This window comes from Chrysochloris asiatica, unplaced genomic scaffold (assembly GCF_000296735.1).
Source record: "Chrysochloris asiatica unplaced genomic scaffold, ChrAsi1.0 scaffold00257, whole genome shotgun sequence".
NCBI lineage: Eukaryota > Metazoa > Chordata > Mammalia > Afrosoricida > Chrysochloridae > Chrysochloris > Chrysochloris asiatica.
Genome location: NW_006408775.1, coordinates 168,780 through 185,742, shown reverse-complemented (window position 1 = coordinate 185,742; position 16,963 = coordinate 168,780). Strand labels below are relative to the sequence as shown.

The 16,963-nt window shown below is 45.8% G+C and overlaps 1 protein-coding gene across 2 annotated transcripts in view; it reads left to right on the top strand.

The window, feature by feature from the left end:
• The first annotated feature begins 467 nt into the window (after nucleotides 1–467).
• Nucleotides 468–16,963, top strand: part of LUC7L (LUC7-like (S. cerevisiae)) — a 28,331-nt gene continuing 11,835 nt past the window's right edge. The window contains exons 1-3 of one of the 2 annotated variants that reach the window (XM_006873826.1): nucleotides 468–603; nucleotides 2,469–2,563; nucleotides 9,529–9,627. In XM_006873826.1, coding sequence (XP_006873888.1) covers nucleotides 543–603; nucleotides 2,469–2,563; nucleotides 9,529–9,627 — 255 coding nt within the window. In that variant the 5' untranslated portion in view covers nucleotides 468–542. The remainder of the gene's footprint in view (nucleotides 604–2,468; nucleotides 2,564–9,528; nucleotides 9,628–16,963) is intronic. The other variant, XM_006873825.1, reaches the window with a different exon arrangement.

Below are 16,963 nucleotides of genomic sequence, written 5' to 3'. Positions count from 1 at the left end.
TCCCCACTTCCACTCACAAGTTGAGCAGGGTGGTAACCAGTAAGCATACAAGACTGTTCGTGTGTTCCCTTTGATTTTCAGTCTTAGAAAGGGGCTTACCCTGATGGGCTAACTTTTCATATGCCTTGATGGGTCTAAGGCAAACAGCTTGCTTGATATGCCTCCCCGCCGCCCCCAATGCCCCACACCATTTCTTTCAAGAAGTAGCTTCTCTTCCTCTAGTCATTCCAGGTTGGTCTGCACGTTTTTTCAATTGGGAATGGCCCACTTCTGAGGGTTCTGGGTGGGGCTCAGGATTTCATCAAAGGCACCATACTCCACAAAGGCTTAAGCGGAAACCCTATTAAGGGAACCACCCATTCACCTGAATAAACTTCATTTCCCAGAAGACCCCGCGTCGGTCCCGCGTACTTCCTCCCGACGTCCCTCACGGCGGGAAGGAATCTAGCCGACTCGAGGCGGACGCGACCAGCTCACGTCGTTACCGCTGCCGCCGCCCTGAAAAGCTGTTGCGGCAGCCTCCGCCGTCCACGCCGGCCACCATGTCCGCCCAGGCGCAGATGCGAGCACTGCTGGACCAGCTCATGGGCACGGCTCGGGACGGTGAGTCCGGAAGGCCGGCCAGGCGAGGGACTTCGGGTGGGAGCGAAGCGAGGCCGCCGGGCGGCCGGAGGTTGGGGCCGCCGAGCGTCTGCGTCTGCGCTTGCGCCGGCGTCGCTCCCCTCCCCGCGCGCCCAGCACAGGCGCCGGTCCTTTGTTTGCGCCTCGGAGGCGGCCGCTGCTGCGGCCGGCTTCCTTTCCGGGCCGGGCTCCTCCTTCGGAGCCCGAGCCTTTGGCGGGGCTGCAGCCCATTCCCTACCTACCATTCCGCGACTTCCTCGGCCGGCGCCGTGGCTCCTCTGTGACCCAGGGGAGCCCGCGCAGGCTCCGGTTCGCCGGCAGCCAGGTGGCGGAGTACTTCGTACCCGAGGGAGCCGGATGGGCTTCGGGACGCTGCACCGTTCTGTGTACCTTTGCAAGGGGAGTGGTACCTGGAGCTTGTCTCACGTGGGTCCCAGCAGAGTCCTTCCCCGCCCCCCCCCAGCCCCCCAGGACAACCTCTGTAGCCAGCGATTGGCCGTTGTTAGGTAGGTTGCACCGTAGGGAGGAAAGGTGGTCTCAGGAGACAGCGCTTGCTATACCTCTGTGGTGTTTCCTTTTTCGACGGAAGTAATGAAGTTTTAAGATCACACTGGCTCATTGCAGGGATGTGCAGACTTTTTGCACTTTATTTTCATAGGTGAATAAGTGCTTTTTAGCTTTCTTTGTATATTGAGTTGCTTTTGAATTGCTTCCCATATTTTTATTTCATACAAACTGAACAATTGTGGCCCCTCTATTTTATTTATAAAGGTTCAGTGTATCTTTGCCTGCCTACATCAATCTGCAAGGGAGTTGCAGAAAAGCCTCATGTTCATCGAGCCGTGAGTCACAACCAATTTCTAAGCTGTTATAACAAAAAAGTGTTTGCTTTTTTTCACAAGTAACTTTAAAAGTGTAGTTTAGAAAGAAAACATTTTCAATAAAAAAGACACTACATTAATCCTGGATGCTTGCAAACCCTAAAATCTCTTCCTCCTTTAGTGTTACACAGCTCTGTGTCATATACAGAGGTTAGCTTTAGAATTTGTCACGAACCACTTTGCCTTTACTTTTATGTATCATTCCCCTGACTTCCTTACTGCAGGTGTGGGCAAGAAAACTTTTCCTTTAAAACTTTTCAACAGCGGGCATAAAATTCTGCAGCTGAGGTCTTGAAGAATGCAGATGGGTACAGTATGTGTTGGAACTCACAGTGTGTATTAACTGACCTAGTTCCTTTCTGCTCCCCACCCTCCCCCCTTTTTTTATTTTTTTATTGTCTTGATAGAAGTGACTCCCAGGTGCCAATTCTTCTTTTTTTAAGGTGGGGGCAAAATGGGGATAGGAAGAGTAGGTATAGATAATTTAACAGGTGAACTTCGGAAGCTTTCTTCATGTAGTTCTGGGCAAAACACTTCTATGCAATTGTCCGTTAAAAAGATGAGATTAATAAAAAGCTTGTGTTGGTAGAAAATACTAGCTGTAAGGCATATGTGGTGATTCGTGGCCCTCCGATTAACATGGGTTTTGATATCATTCCCCCCCCCCACATGTATATGTGGGATTAATGGCCTTTTTGTGCTTGTTAGCCTTGTACTTCTGACTCTCTGAATTCCTTTGCACAATGATGGAGTCAGATCTCATTAAGTCTATTTCTTCATGATATGCTCAGTATCAGAAAAATATGGATTCTTTTGCACTTGTCCATGTCTTTAGTTAAGTTTTTCAGGGTCTATTAGGGAGAACAGAGGAATGGTAGTCTGCAAATCCCGGTGAAGTTTTGTACCAGATATCCTTTGTGTTACTGTGGTAATATTGTCTTATTTAAAACCGCACATGAATTTCAGGAGATGAAACCAGACAGAGGGTCAAGTTTACAGATGACCGTGTCTGCAAGAGTCACCTTCTGGACTGCTGCCCTCATGACATCTTGGCTGGGACGGTAGGTGCATTTTGGGGATCTGTGAATGCTCAGACATGGATGCTGTGTGGGCAGTGAAGGTTTTTCAGCTTGAATTCTGTTTTCCTTCAAGAGACAGAAGTAACCTGTTACTCCTCAAATGAAAGGTTACAGTCATGTGGTGACATTTTATGTTTGTTCTGTGTGGACGAGTCAGTTCCAACTCATAGTGATCCTGTATGGGGTTTCCCAGGAGCGACTGGTGGGTTTGAAGTATCGTCCTTGTGGTTAGCAGCCCATTGCTTGTCCTATAGCGCCTCACCAGTCTGTCTGATACCAAATTCTGTCTGAAGTTGTCAGGTTTTTTGTAAAGCCATCTTTATTGGGGGAGTCACAGCTGGAAGTACTTTTGCTTTGTCCTTAGCAAGCAAATTGCTTCGGGTCAACCTCTGATTCTTTGTTTTTTAGGTTAAATGGACATTAGACTTTTGATCTAGCAAAGTGCATTTTCTCCCAAGGTTTCAGGTTTTTAAAAAACACTTGGGGATGGCACTGATTTTGTAGTTTTATTTAGGTCCCTATTTCAAGAAAAATCGTTGGAGAAGGATGTCATGCTGGGTAGGGTGGAGGGTCAGAGAAAAAGAGGAAGACCCCCAACGAGATGGATCAGCCAGGTGGCATCATTGATGGACTCAAGTGTGGCAGCGGTAGTGAGGTTGGCCCAGGATCGGACATTGTTTCGTTCTGCTGTGCATGGGGTCGCTATGAGTTGGTTCCGACTCGATGGCACCTGACAACAACAACAACAAATGTCAAGAAAACAGTGCATTTAAACCTTAAAATGAGTGGATCGTATGTCTAGTCTATGAAGTGGTGGTTGTTGTTAAAGTGCCATCTAGTCCGTTCCAACTCATAGCAACCCATGTAGGGTTTCTGAGGAGTGGCAGTTCAGTGCTTATCCTATGGCACCATGCCAGGACTCCGTAGAATGTAAGAAATCTTAAAGTGGTGGTGGGTGATCTTTGTAAAACTCCTTCTCTATTAATAGTGGAATCATAGTAAATCATCTCTCCTGAGTAAGTGATGAGCAAGGAGAGCTGGAAGTCATGCGTCTTTAGTGCCTTTTTCTGTCCATGGTATCAGATCATCAGAGGGTAATGTCATTCTCTGATCTAAGTGTTGTAGTTTAGCTTTGCTCCATATTAGGACTGGCCATAATCTCCCTGTGGATTTGGCAGAGCTGAAAGTAATCATGGACCCAGACTTGTTCTCTAGCTGCTGTATAGTGAAGGGGTGCTTGTGAAGAGGTTTCCTGTCAAGGAGGACAGCAGAGAATTTTACGTCTTAGATCGTTTCCTGGCGCTGTGGGCGCGCTAGACTGCAAGGTCAGTTGGAATTGCACCACCAACGATATCAACATTGGATTCCTGGGGTGGTGCTGTGGGGTAAGCACTGAACTGTGTGTGAACCACAAGGTTGACAGTTCAAACCCATCAACTGATTCTCAGAAACCCTCTACAGTAACAGTGGGGAACCTTTTTTCTGCCAAAATTTACAACAGTGGTTGTTCGGTGCCAACGCGTCAGTACCGACTCATAGCGACTCTGTGCACAGCAGAACTCAACACTGCCTGGTCCTGGACCAGCCTCACAATTGCTGCCACTTTGCCAGTCCATCTCTCGGGGATTTTCCTTGTGTCCTCTGACCCTGCACCTTACCAAATACGATCTCCTTCTCCAGAGACTGGTCCTTCCTGACAATATGGCCGAAGTATGAGAGACAAAGTTTGGCCATCCTGGCCTCCAAGGAGCACTCTGGCTGTACTTCTTCCAACACAGATCTGTTTGTTCTTTTAGCAGCCCGTGGTACTTTTAATAATCTGCAACATTATAACTCAAATGTGCATGCATGTGAGGTTATTGAAAAACCATGGCTTGGGTTAGGTGCACTGTAGTCCTCAAGCTGACATCTTTGCTCTTCAACACTTTAAAAAGGTCTTGTGCAGCAGATTTGCCTAATGCACTACATTGTTTGATTTCTTGACTGCTGCTTCCGTGAGTGTTGATGGTGGAGCCAAGAACGATGAGGTCATTGTCTTCAATCTTCAGTCTTTTCTCCATTGATGAGAACGTTGTTTATTGGTTTTATTTGCATTGAGATGCAGTCCATACCGAAGTCTTTGATCTTCTTCTCCCTAGATGGTCCCAGGGACCTCCACTCCTGGACTGCAAAATCAACCACTTCCCTCCTTTTGTTACAGAATGTCTACCTTTACGTTTCCAACCCTCACAAGTCAGTCCTGATAGCAATTATTCACTCTTGTACTGCAAGAGTCTTACCCCATCTCCTTTCATCAGCCCTGTCCAGGCAGCTTGGAAACCATTCAGTGGAGATTCTGCCTTCCTCCGTGCCTTCTGGAACTAGACTCCCGCTTGTAAACCAGTCACTTCTTGCCTTTGTATGCTCCCCCTTCCCCCCCCCCCCCCCTTTTGGGTAGCCAATGTCTTAAGTTGCCCATCTCTGTCAATCCTATGTACTGAGGGGGTGGGAATGATTCTCGCTATAAAGATCTGTTCCCTCTTTTGAGCTACTGCTTCTAAAAGTATAGGTCAATTTCATCAAATTGTATCAGATTACTCTTTTTTTCCTCTTCTTTCTTTTTCTAGTTGAGTTCTGATCATCTAGCCATTGAAGCCAGGTCAAGTGGGTATTATCTGCAAGTATGGTTGTTCTTATGTATCACCCCTCACTTCATACAGCTAGAGGTTTCACTCTCCACTCTAGTCCTCTGTGGCCATGTCATTGTCTCTCAGCCCATGAGTCCCCAGGTCTCGCCATACTGCTGGCCAATCAGGTGTCTCCACCCGGGTTCACAGGAGTCTATCAAATGTGGTCAGACTTAGCTCACAACTTTATTGCTGTTTCTCCCCCACTTCCCTTTATTGGTGACCAACGTGGTCACCTGCCGGACCACATACCTGCTCGTGTATGCCCCTTGAGTCTTAGTTTTGGAAGGGGGTTTGCTCTGAGGAGACCCTACCACTTGCCTTGATGGTTCCCGGGCGAATCAGTGTCTCTTCTGACATTCATTTTGATCTTTTCCTTCTTTCTTGTTTTCTTAATGACCTGTTGCTTTCATCCTGTATGATGTTCTTGATGTCATCCCGTAGCTCCTCTGGTCTTCAGTCTTTAGTGTTTAATGTATCAAATCTGTTCTTCAGATGATCTCTAGATTTAGGTGGGGTACATTCAAGGTCATATTTTGACTCTTATGGACTTGTATTCATTTTCTTGAGCTTCAGTTGAGTTTGCATATGAGCAATTGATGGTCTGTTCCACAGTCTGCCCCTGGCCTTGTTTTAGCTGATGATACGGAGCTTTTCCGTCTCTTTCCACAGATGTAGTCAGTTTGATTTCTGTGTATTCTAGCTGGTGAGATCCATGTGCATCATCGTCTCTTATGCTGTTTAAAGAAGGTATTTGAAATGAACAAATCATTGGTTTTGCAGAGTTCTGTCATGCAATCTCCAGCATCATTTTTTATCAAGGCCATATTTTCCAACTACTGATCCTTCCTCTTTGTTTCCAACCTTTGTATTCCAATCACCAGTAATGATCAATACATATTGATTGTATGTTTGATCGATTTCAGATTGAAGAAGTTGATAGAATTCATCTATTTCATCCTCACTGGTGTGATTGGTGCGTAAATTTGAATAATAGTGATATGAACTAGTCTTCCCTGTAGGCGCATGGATATTTTCTTATCACAGACAGCGTTGTACCTCATGACTAATCTTGATATGTTCTTATTGATAATGAATGCAACGCCATTCCTCTTCAGTTTGTCGTTCCTGGCATAGTTAACCTTGTTGTCAGATTCAGAATGGCCAATACCAGTCCACTTCCATTTACTAATGCCTTAGATGTTCCGATTATTAATGGATGTTTACAGCTGTTTCTTTTCATTTTGAGTTGTTCCCCATCAGCAAATGAAGGTCCCACGGGCTTTACTCCATTCACGTCAGTCATCACTGTCAACTCTCCTTTGAGGAGGCAGCTCTTCCCCAGTGGCATTTTGAGTGCCTTCCAACCTGAGGGGCTCATTTTCCGGCACCATAGCTGACAGTGTTTCTCTGTTATTCATAAGGTTTTCAGTGACTAAATATTTGGAAGTGGTTCGTCTCTCCTTCTTCCTAGTCCGTCATTGTCTGGAAACTCATCTGCAACCTGCCCACCGTGGGTGACTCCGCTGGTACTTAAAATACCCGTGGCATAGCTTCCAGAATTACACCAATTCACAGGCCACCACAGTACGACAGACTGACAGATGAGTGGTAGATAATAGTCATGGGCCATATAAAATTGTCAACTTGAAAAGTTAGCCTGCTATATTCAGTCAAACATTTAATTAACTCACCCCTAATAGCGTAGTGGTTACGAATTGGGCTGCGAACTGCAAGGTCAGCAGTTCTAAACTATCAGCTATTCCATGGGAGAAAGATGAGGCTTTCTGCTCCCGTAAAGATTTACAGCCTCGGACCCTGTACAGGGTCGCTAGGAGTTGGAACTGTCTCCACGGCACATGACAACAATGTAATGACATGGAGTCTTCATGTGGCACTGCGGGTTAATGATCTAGACTGCACAGTTGGTTTGAATCACACGGTAGGCGATTCAAGCTCCCCAGCTGGCTGCTCCTCAGAAACCCTGTACAGAGTTCTTGTGGGTTGGAACTGACTTGATGGCACTGAACAACAACAACATGATGACTGGAACTGCGGTTGTCTTGGCAGGACCAGACCAAATGATTGTTCCCACCCGTGCTCCACAGGGTCAGTATGAGTCAGAACTGACTTGATGGTCCTTAACACCACAAACACTAACAATAGCTGGAGTTTTTAGAGAGGAAGTGAATAGCCCGTTTCTAGTATCGGATCGGCTTTCATTCGTTTTTAAGCATGTCTTCTGGCAGCTACTCTTCGCTTTTCCGCTAGAGCGCTTGGGGTCATCTGTGAGATCTATTTAAAGAACAGAACCAGGGACTTAACAGGTTGATGTCATGAACACTGTCAGCTTCACACGGGTGACAGTCACGGCTGCACCTTGGGTGAAACCACTGTTGTCCATTTTCTTGGTGTCCTATGTGATCAGTGTCCGTGAGCTACACTGAGGTTGCCTGATGGTACTGTAGGATCAGCACTGCACTGGGCACCCCCAGCCATTCTGCTGGAGAAAGGAGGCTTTCTGCTCCCACGAAGATTTACAGACTCAGAAACCCTTTATAGTGTTTTCTGAGTCGCAGCCAACTCCATGGCATTTAACAACACTTAACCTGCCTTTACTTTAGAATGATGTCTGGGAGTCTGGGACCCAGGAACTCAGCAGCGTGAGTCGGATTTGATGTGAAGTGGTTGAAATAGATTTTGAACATAAACACATTTTGAAGTTAAAAGAGTTCCTTAAACCTTATTTTTTTGCTGATTATATAGACATGAGTCCTGGTTGTGGCGCTGTACAATGAACACTGGACCCCAGGGTTGGTTTGAACTGCAAGGTCGGTGGTTCAAACTCAACCAGCTACGAAACCCGACTCAGCAGCAGTTAACAACAACAACATTGACTTGTGCTTTTGTCTGATGACTTGAACTTTGGGCGTGTCTCTTGGTTGGAATTTGGGTTTGGCTACCGTTTGCTCTGTGACCCGTTATTCTGAGCATCGGCATACAGCGGGCCAAAGGTGGGAGAAGCCTCCAGACCCCTATATTCCTCTATTCCACATAGCACTAGAACATGTAATAGGACTTCACACTAGTACCTTTCTGATATTGCAGATCACTTTTTGTGTGCGCTTTAATTTTATTGTGGTGAAGTACTTGTTATTTTAACCATTTTTAAAATGTACAATTCAGTGACGTTAATATCATACTTACCATGCTGTGCAGCCATTGACATTATTTCCAAATGTTTTTCATCACCCTCAACAGAGACTCAGCTACTTCCTCCTACCTCGGTCCCTGGAAAGCACTAGTAAACTGCTCCGGTACATTTGTCTATTCTAGATACTTGCTGTAAGTGGGATTACGTCATCTGTGTCCTTTTGTATCTGGCTCACTTCACTCAGAATGATGTGTTCCAGGTTCATCCACATGTTGGACTGTCTGTTTCTCTACATGACGTAGTAATAACAGTCCCTGGTACACAGGGACCACATTTTATCATCTGTTGATGGGCACTTTGGTTGTTTCCATCAGATTGTTCTGTTTAGTACAAGAGTTTTGTAACTGATAAATGGAGCCATCTGTGGCCAGAGTTGCTGATCCTCTGGTGTGACTCTACTTTATTCCCTCCATTTACAGAGAATCGCACAAAGCCAAGGATCACATGGTTTTGTAATTGCCAAACCAGGATCTCTGTCTACTCTTCTGTTGTCCTGGGTTTGACTCTGTACCTTGGGCAGCAGCCATCGCTAGTAATTATTAAGTTTTTGTTGGTGGCATTGGTGATCTGTTCTTTCATCATTTCTTCGTGCGCTGGGAATGTTTAGATCTTCTTACCTAATTGATGCAAAACTAAAACTGACGAGCAGGTCAATTAATGGTGGCTTTCATTATTGTGGTCCAGTTATTTCTGGTCCTAGAAGGAAATAGGGACTGTGTAGTGCACTTGTGGTCAAGGTTGGTGGTTCAAACCCACCAGCTTCTCCTTGAAAACCCTATACACAGTTGCTGTGAGTCGGAATCGACTTGATGACACTTAGCAACACCACCAACAACAGTGAGAGAAACACGCCCTCTTTGCACTGTTGTTACATGTACTCATTTCAGGTATTTTATAATCATGGTGTAAAATGGAAATACAGCTGTTCAGCCTTGTTTTCTTTCTCAGTTTTCGTACGTATTCAGAGAAGTTTTACTTATTTTAGTGACACTTGAATTCCAAGTCATATCATGTGCTTTCTACAGTGGGTAGGTGTTGGTGTGTAATTTTCTGTTTCTTTCCTACAGCGCATGGATTTAGGAGAATGTACCAAAATCCACGACTTGGCCCTCCGAGCAGATTATGAAATTGCAAGTAAAGAAAGAGACCTGTTTTTCGAATTGGATGTAAGTTTCATTTTGCCTTGAAGAGCCATACATTGGCCTAATAAGAGTGACGTAGTATATGTAAGTTACGAAGCAGTTTCAAAACCGACACCGATTTCCTGCCATTCCAGTCAGGAGCTTGAGCACAGCCACCTGTGTTTCTACCACCCCATCACTCTCCTGAGCTGTTTTCCTCAGTTCCCTTTTTAAAATACTTGTCTGATTCCTTGAACAAGGTTTTTCTTGTTTCCAAGCTTTACCAAAATGGTTTCATAATGTAGCTAGCTAGTTTTAACACCTTGCTGTGTTTCAGAGTCCCCATGTTTTAGATTAGAGTTTGTTTTGCGAGCCCTGGTTGAGAAGTGGTGGGTTAGGCTGAAAGTTGTGATAGGTGAACAGCCTGGGAACCCTGTGGGGCAGTTCTACTTCCTCTTACAAGGTTGCTGTAACTCGGAACCAACCTGATGGCAGTGGAGGGTTGGTGATCCTTGATTTTTACCACCCTTTTCAATAGTCTGGGAAGTCTCGATTCTTTCTTTGTGGACATTTGGACTCGGATTCTAGCTTTTTGCTGTTTGAACAGTATGATGACTATTCCTGACTGGTTTCTGGGTGCAGATGTGCTGGAGCTGATCTAGGGTCCCTGAGAAGAATTGCTGGCTGATAGGGATGCACACGTTCGTCTTCTGCAAGGCTGTATTGTCTTCAAAGTGGCTTTGTCAGGTTACAGGACCCCAGCGGCACGGTGGTTACAGGAGTGGCTGCTATCTGAAAGGTTAGCAGTTCAGATTTAGCACCATGTGCAAGTCGACTTCCGTGGAGATGAAAGCCAGTTCTCTTCTGTCCCTGAACAGGCACTGCGCGGCAGCACTGACTAGACAGCAGCAGCTTAGGGTTTGGGTTTTGTGTCCTTCTAAGGAGCTCTGCCAGCATAGTGGGTACCAATCGGGCTGCGAACCTCAGGGCCAGCAGTTCGAAACTACCAGCTGCTCCTAGGGAGAAAGATGAGGTGTTCTGCTTCCTTAACGATTTACAGCCTTGGAAACCCCGTACAGAGTCACTATGAGTCGGAACTGACTCTGCGGCACATTACAACACCAACAATTGAGTCTTGGTGTGGCGCTCTAGGTTAATGTGCTCGACAGTTTGAACTCTGCTAGGTCGGTAGTTTAGGCTCACCCAGCTGCTCCTCGGAAATCCTATACAGGGTCGCTATGGGTTGGAACTGCTCAATAGCACTTAACGACAACAACTGCCTATAAAAGCCGTGTATATATAGTCATTGGAGTCCTGGTGTGGCGCTGTAGGTTAATGCGCCAGACTGCAAAGCCGTTTGAACTGCAAGGTTGGCAGTTCAAGTTTACCAGCTGCTCCTTGGAAACCCTATACAGGGTTGCTATGGGTCGGAACCGACTCGATGGCACTTAAACACAGTATGGTCATTGATTCATGGTATTATCAGACTAGTTTTTTTTTTTTTTTTTTAATTTTTTGTTGTGAATTGAGTGATAGTTTACATGGGGGAACATCAGTTTTAGACTCATCCTGTCATATTTGTTTCATTGCAATGATTACAATTCCCTCTCCTGCATACTTCCTCATGCAACAATATTTGCTTCTCTTCCCTCTGTTTTTGTTGGTTTTTTTGGATGTGCACCAAAACACTCAGGAATGAATATACAGTCTTTCAAACAGCCAAAGGTCACACCCTGTGCAAGCCTGCTCCCTCAGCTGCCAGCACACATCCACTCTTCCTCCATGAGTCTAGAGTTCTCAGCTGCTCCATCTCTCGGTGTCATCATCTCTGGTGTCGCTGCTTCTTTGGGTGGGTCCCACTCTTTGATCTTCTCCCTTGATGGTCCCAGGGACCTCTGCTCCTGGACTGTAAAGTCAACCACTCCCCTCCTTTGGCTACACATCTACCTTTACATTTCTAACCCTCGTAGTCAGTCCTGATAGTAATTATTCGCTGTTGTACCACATGAGTGATATCCCTATCTCCATTCATCAGCCCTGCCTAGACAGATTGGATACTACTCAGTGGAGAGTCTACCTTCCTCCGTGCCATCTGGATCTAGGCTCCCTCTTGAAAGCTTGTAAGCCAGTCACTTCTTGCCTTTGTAGGCCTTCCCCCCCACCCCCACCCCCACCCCAGTTTGGGTAGCCAATGTCCAAGTTGCCCATCCTTGTCTACTCTGTGTATGGATGGAGTTGGAATGATCCTCGCTGTAAAGATTTGTTCCCTCTTTGGAGCTACTGCATCCAGAGTTGTAGGTCAAATTCATCAAATTGTATCAGATTACTCTGTTTTTCCTCTTTCTTCTTTCTTCTGGTTGAGCTCTAATCATCCAGTCATTGAAGCCAGGTCAAGTGGGTATTATCTGCAAGTGTGGGTGTTCTTGTGCATATACCCTCTCTTCTTCTCAGCTGGACACATCACTCTCCACTCTAGTCCTTTGTGGCCATGTCACTGACTCTCGGCCCAGAAGTGCCCAGGTCTTGCCACACTGCTGGCCCACCAGATCTCCACCTGCGTTCACAGGCGTCTATTGAATTTGGTTGGACTTAACTCATAACTTCATTGCTGTTTTTCCCTCCCTTCCCCTTATCGGTGATGAACGTGGTCACCAATCAGAGCGTGTATTCCCACTGAGTCTTAGTCTGGGAAGGGGGTTTGGCCTGAGGGGACCCGACCACTTGCCTTGGTGTTTCCTGGGCTAGCAACTTCCTTGTTCTTGTAGTAGTCAGTTGGACTACTGTTAATTGTTTTGTATTTTTCCTGTTGGTTTTTCTTTCAAGAAGTATCTTCTGTTCTTCTAGCCGCTCCAGGCTGGTCTACTGGTTCTTTCAAGTGGAGATTTCCCATCTCAGAAGATTTCTGGATGGGGTTCAGGATTCCACCTATGATCTCATGCAAATGCAAAGGCTCTGCAGGAAGCCTCCTTCACTGGGCACGTTGTAGCCCTATTTTAGGTATTCCAATCAGTTAAGACAGGCCTACAAGCTTTCTATGGTGATATTTCTGGCTATTCCTTTCTCTCCTGCTCAAGTGTCTATTTTATAATGGGATGCAAGGGAAACCATATTCAAAAGACAGCCAAGCTTCTTAACATTATTTCCCCCCTTTTGCCCATTCAAACCATGCCTCAATCCCTGTATCCCAGAGTTCTATTTTTCCAAGGGTGTGCATCCATCATTATTTATCTCTGTCCCACTTAGCCCGTGCAAACCTGCCTAACTGTTCTCCAGTCTGCCTTGTTCTTCCATTTCCTTCCCCCTTCTTGTGTACTGCCCCCCTCCTCAGCACCCAGATTCTCCTGCGTCTGTTCTCTCCCCTGTGCTCCACCTTCCCCTCCCACCCCTCACTCCACCTCCTACATTCCGGGAACCAGCAAAGAATTTTTTTACGAATGTATTTTTATACTGATGAATGCTGGGGAAGATATACCCTGGTGTGGCATCTGGTGAAGGAGCTTGTGCAGCTGCTAAATAGAAAGCTGGGGCTTCAGGTCCCCCCAGTGGCACCTCAGAGAAAAGGTCTAGCCATTGCAGCTAATGTCAGAAAGCAAAATGTGTAGACATCCCTGAATGGGAAACTCATTTGCTCTGTAGACACAGTTGTACTCCAACACAGATGGCGTTGTCAAGAGTCAGCGTAGACTCAATGGTGGTGTGGTAGGGGAGGAAAAGATTCCTGGGCGACATGGAGGTGTTGGCCCTTCTCATCTCCTGTCAGCAGGTCTGTGGAGGGCTGTGTCAGGGCACTGGAATGTGGCATGGGTGCCCTCTTCCAGGATGGTACCATTGGAATTCATGTGCCCAGGAACATGCAGGAGAGAGTTGCCACCACACCATCTCTCAGTGTTACTGTTCATTTAACGACAGCTTTATTGAGGTAGGCTTCACATGCTGTAGTAACGCATTTAATTTTAGTAAGTATTTATTGTTAGTGTTAAAATACCAAGAGAAGTAGCTTTCTGTGTCCTTAGTTATGCAGAATAAACTCAGAAGGAATTTGTTTTCTGTAGTTACAGGTGGTTGTGACATGCTGTCTCAGAGAGACCCTTTATAGGGCTTCCGAGGATTGATGAATGCTGGGGAAGATATACCCTGGTATGGCTGGCTGTGAATCCCTGACCGTATCCTGTAGTGCCACACCAGGGCTAGACAGTTGGAATGTATGTGTTAAACTAATGTGGTAAACTTTGAAATGTTTCCAAATACCTGTTCAGTGTCACAGTCCCTTGTCCTTCGTGACCGTGACTTCCCTCTTCTTGGGTGCTCCATATTATAAGGAAGGTTCTGGAGCCGCTGGTCTGTACTATTCTAGAGCTGTCGGTGATCAGAAAGCCTGGTTTGGATTTTTCTTGTCAAAATGACAAATTCTGTAAACATAGGTCTCAGAACCTTTGGGCCACTAGGGTGAGTGTGGACTGATTCACTGTCTCCACCTGGGCCCACAGCATTCAGGTTGGTTTCTGGAAGGACCGTGGTATTATGGTCCTTAACTGTTGGGAGGGATACATAGGGCTCATGTTCAGAAGTTGTAGACACTAATCCACTAGTTCTGCATTTGTAGGGTTTTGAAGCTGGATTGTACACCTTCATGTAATATTCGTATAGGTCACCTGGAGTTGGGCTAGAAGCTGTTTACTGCAGTGACTGAGCTGGGCCAGCTGTGTGCCTCCACAGACCGTCAAAGCTCGCCAAGTTGTGATGTTCTCTGGAGAAGTGCAAGCCGCCCCATGAGCCTTTGCTGGGTTGGGGGTTGGTGGAGGTCCACGGAGGCTCAGGCTCTTCTTACCCAGATTGTAAGGCCTGGTGACTCCTGAGTGAGACCTTTGAAATCAACTATTGTAATAGAGTCTGAATCACATGCTAAGCCATTTTTGTTTTCAAAGAGACGTTTAAAAAACAGATGCTGTAGCTGGATTAGCTTGAAATGTTTGCTTATTAGGTTGATGTTGTTAGTTGGTCCCGACCCATAGCGACCCTGTACAGGGTTTCCAAGGCTGTAAATCTTTACAGGAGCAGAAAGCCTCATCTTTCTCATGTGGAACAGCTGGTAGTTTCGGACTGCTGACCTTGCAGTTCACAGCCCGATTCGTAACCACTACGCTACCAGAGCTTATTAGGTGGTACTGCTAAAACTCCTGTTGGCTTTTTGTGTGCGCTCTTAATACAATTCTTATATATTTAGTTACCAATTCATGATAAATTAGTTTAAAGACAGACTCTGTCCTGAAAGAGGAAAGCATTAAAATCTATTCTTTTTTGTTTTGTCATTAATTTGTTGCTGCCCTGATGTCATCAATGACATTCATTCTCCGGAGAGCCTTTATTAAGGTTTGAAGTTCTTGTCTGCGCTTCTTTTACAAATTTACAAAATATAAAGACTTGAGTCCCCGCTAAAGAACTTGTTTTCTAGGAATACTTGCTTAAAGGATGAGATTTGGGACGTTAATTGGATCGTTTTTGAATGATGTGGATTAGACTGGTTGTGTTAGGTCCACACAGTGAAGTAGCACTCAGCTACTGAAGAACATCTATGTGCACTGATAAGAAAAGATAACCAAGATATATGGGAGGTGGGGAGCAACTTGGAAAATTCTCTGCGAATGTGCATTTTAACACCATTTAAAAAGGCATCTCTTGTGGGAGTGTTAGATTTTCTGTAAACTTGTTTGGAAATGAACATTGTAAAAGTGTTTCTGACCTATGGCTTCTAAAAATGTCTGTCCTAAGGACATAATTGGAACTGTAGGCAGAGATTTATGCACAAAGATGCTGTGTGACAGTGTTGTTTGTGAGATGCAACCGTTGGGTATAATGAATCCGTTATGATGCTTCCCGATTGAGACTGTGCCCTGGGGATTAGCATCTGTGAAATGTACTGAAAGAGTTAGAATTGCCGCCTGAGGTGTGTGCTCTAAAGATCGGAGTCCTGGTGTGGTGTTGTGGTATAAAGAACTGGACCGCAAGGTTGGTGGTTCAAATTCACCAGCTGCTCCTGGGAAACACCCTAACAACAGTAACCATAAAGATAAACGTGTGACCCCTAAGGGCTCGGATTCTGTGTGTATGTTGTGTGACCCCCTAAGGGCTTGGATTCTGTGTGTATGTTGTGTGTGTTCTCAGTGGGTGTGTCAGGAATCAGGCTGTGCAGGGGTTGGTTATCCTGAAAACACCACGAGCCCATCTCCCCAGAGGGTTCCCCCCACCCCCACCCCCCGCAGTGTGACTCTAACATGAAAAGAGGCAAATGCCTTTTTATTTAATAGGGCCACAGTTACTGAGGCTTCCTAGACAAAGCCAAACAACTGTGGAATCGCTTTACTATGAGCTTGGGTCCAGGGTTCCTGGGATAGCTTAGCTAGCTGGTGTAATAGTTCACAAGCATATGGGGTTCGTTTGGTGAGTAGCTTCTATTCTAAGTGGCCCCTAACAACTATTGTTCTCCACTCATATGGAGCAAAAGAAGATGAGGGAAATGAAAGGCTAGTCCATGAGACTAACAATTAGCCCACGTGATCCACAGACTCTTTATCTCATCTCGAAGAAATAAATTGTGTCCAGCTACTGCTAATGACCATTATGACCAGAGCCACAATGAAAGTTCCCCGATCGAATGGGAACAAATTGCAGAGCAAAACCAAACTCTGATTCCTTTAAAAAGCCAGGCCTGCTGGTCTGGTGGAGACTAGAGGAACCCCTGAAGCCCCCTGTCCCCACTCCTACAGGATGGCTGTGCTGCTGCTGTCTCTGCCCAGTCTCCCTACTGACTTGTAGAGTGGACGCTGTCTAGGTCATTCCATTTCCAGTGGTATGTCTGGAAAGTCAGAACCTTTAACAACGTCGTCATTATTATATTTTGCAAATCCTTAACATCAGCTGCTATTCAGTGTTATAATCTCCCAGATTGTTTCTCTCCAATTTATTTTTTTAAAGTGATTTGACTCAGGATCCACTGGAAGGGTTATGTGGTCTCTGGGTTTATGTGCAGAAGTCTTAATTGTTGACGAAGTTGAAGTTCACATTTCTTACCTTCGGGATTTTGCTGATTACCTGGGGGTTAGTTCTGTAAACCTTGGGCTGCCCCCCAGCCTTGTGGCCTCCTTGACTCTGATTTCAGTAGTGACATAGCATTGTTAGTATTAATCTAAAAAATACATGGGTGTTCATCTCTCAGAATGTGAAAGACCGTGTCTGACGGGGAGGTGCACGTGCATGTGTGTGTGTTTGGACACCTGGTGTTTGGACACCTGACGGGGACGTGCGTGTGTGTGTGTGTGTGTGTGTGTGTGGACACCTGACGGGGATGTGCGTGTGTGTGTGCGCGCGCGCGCGTGTGTGTGTG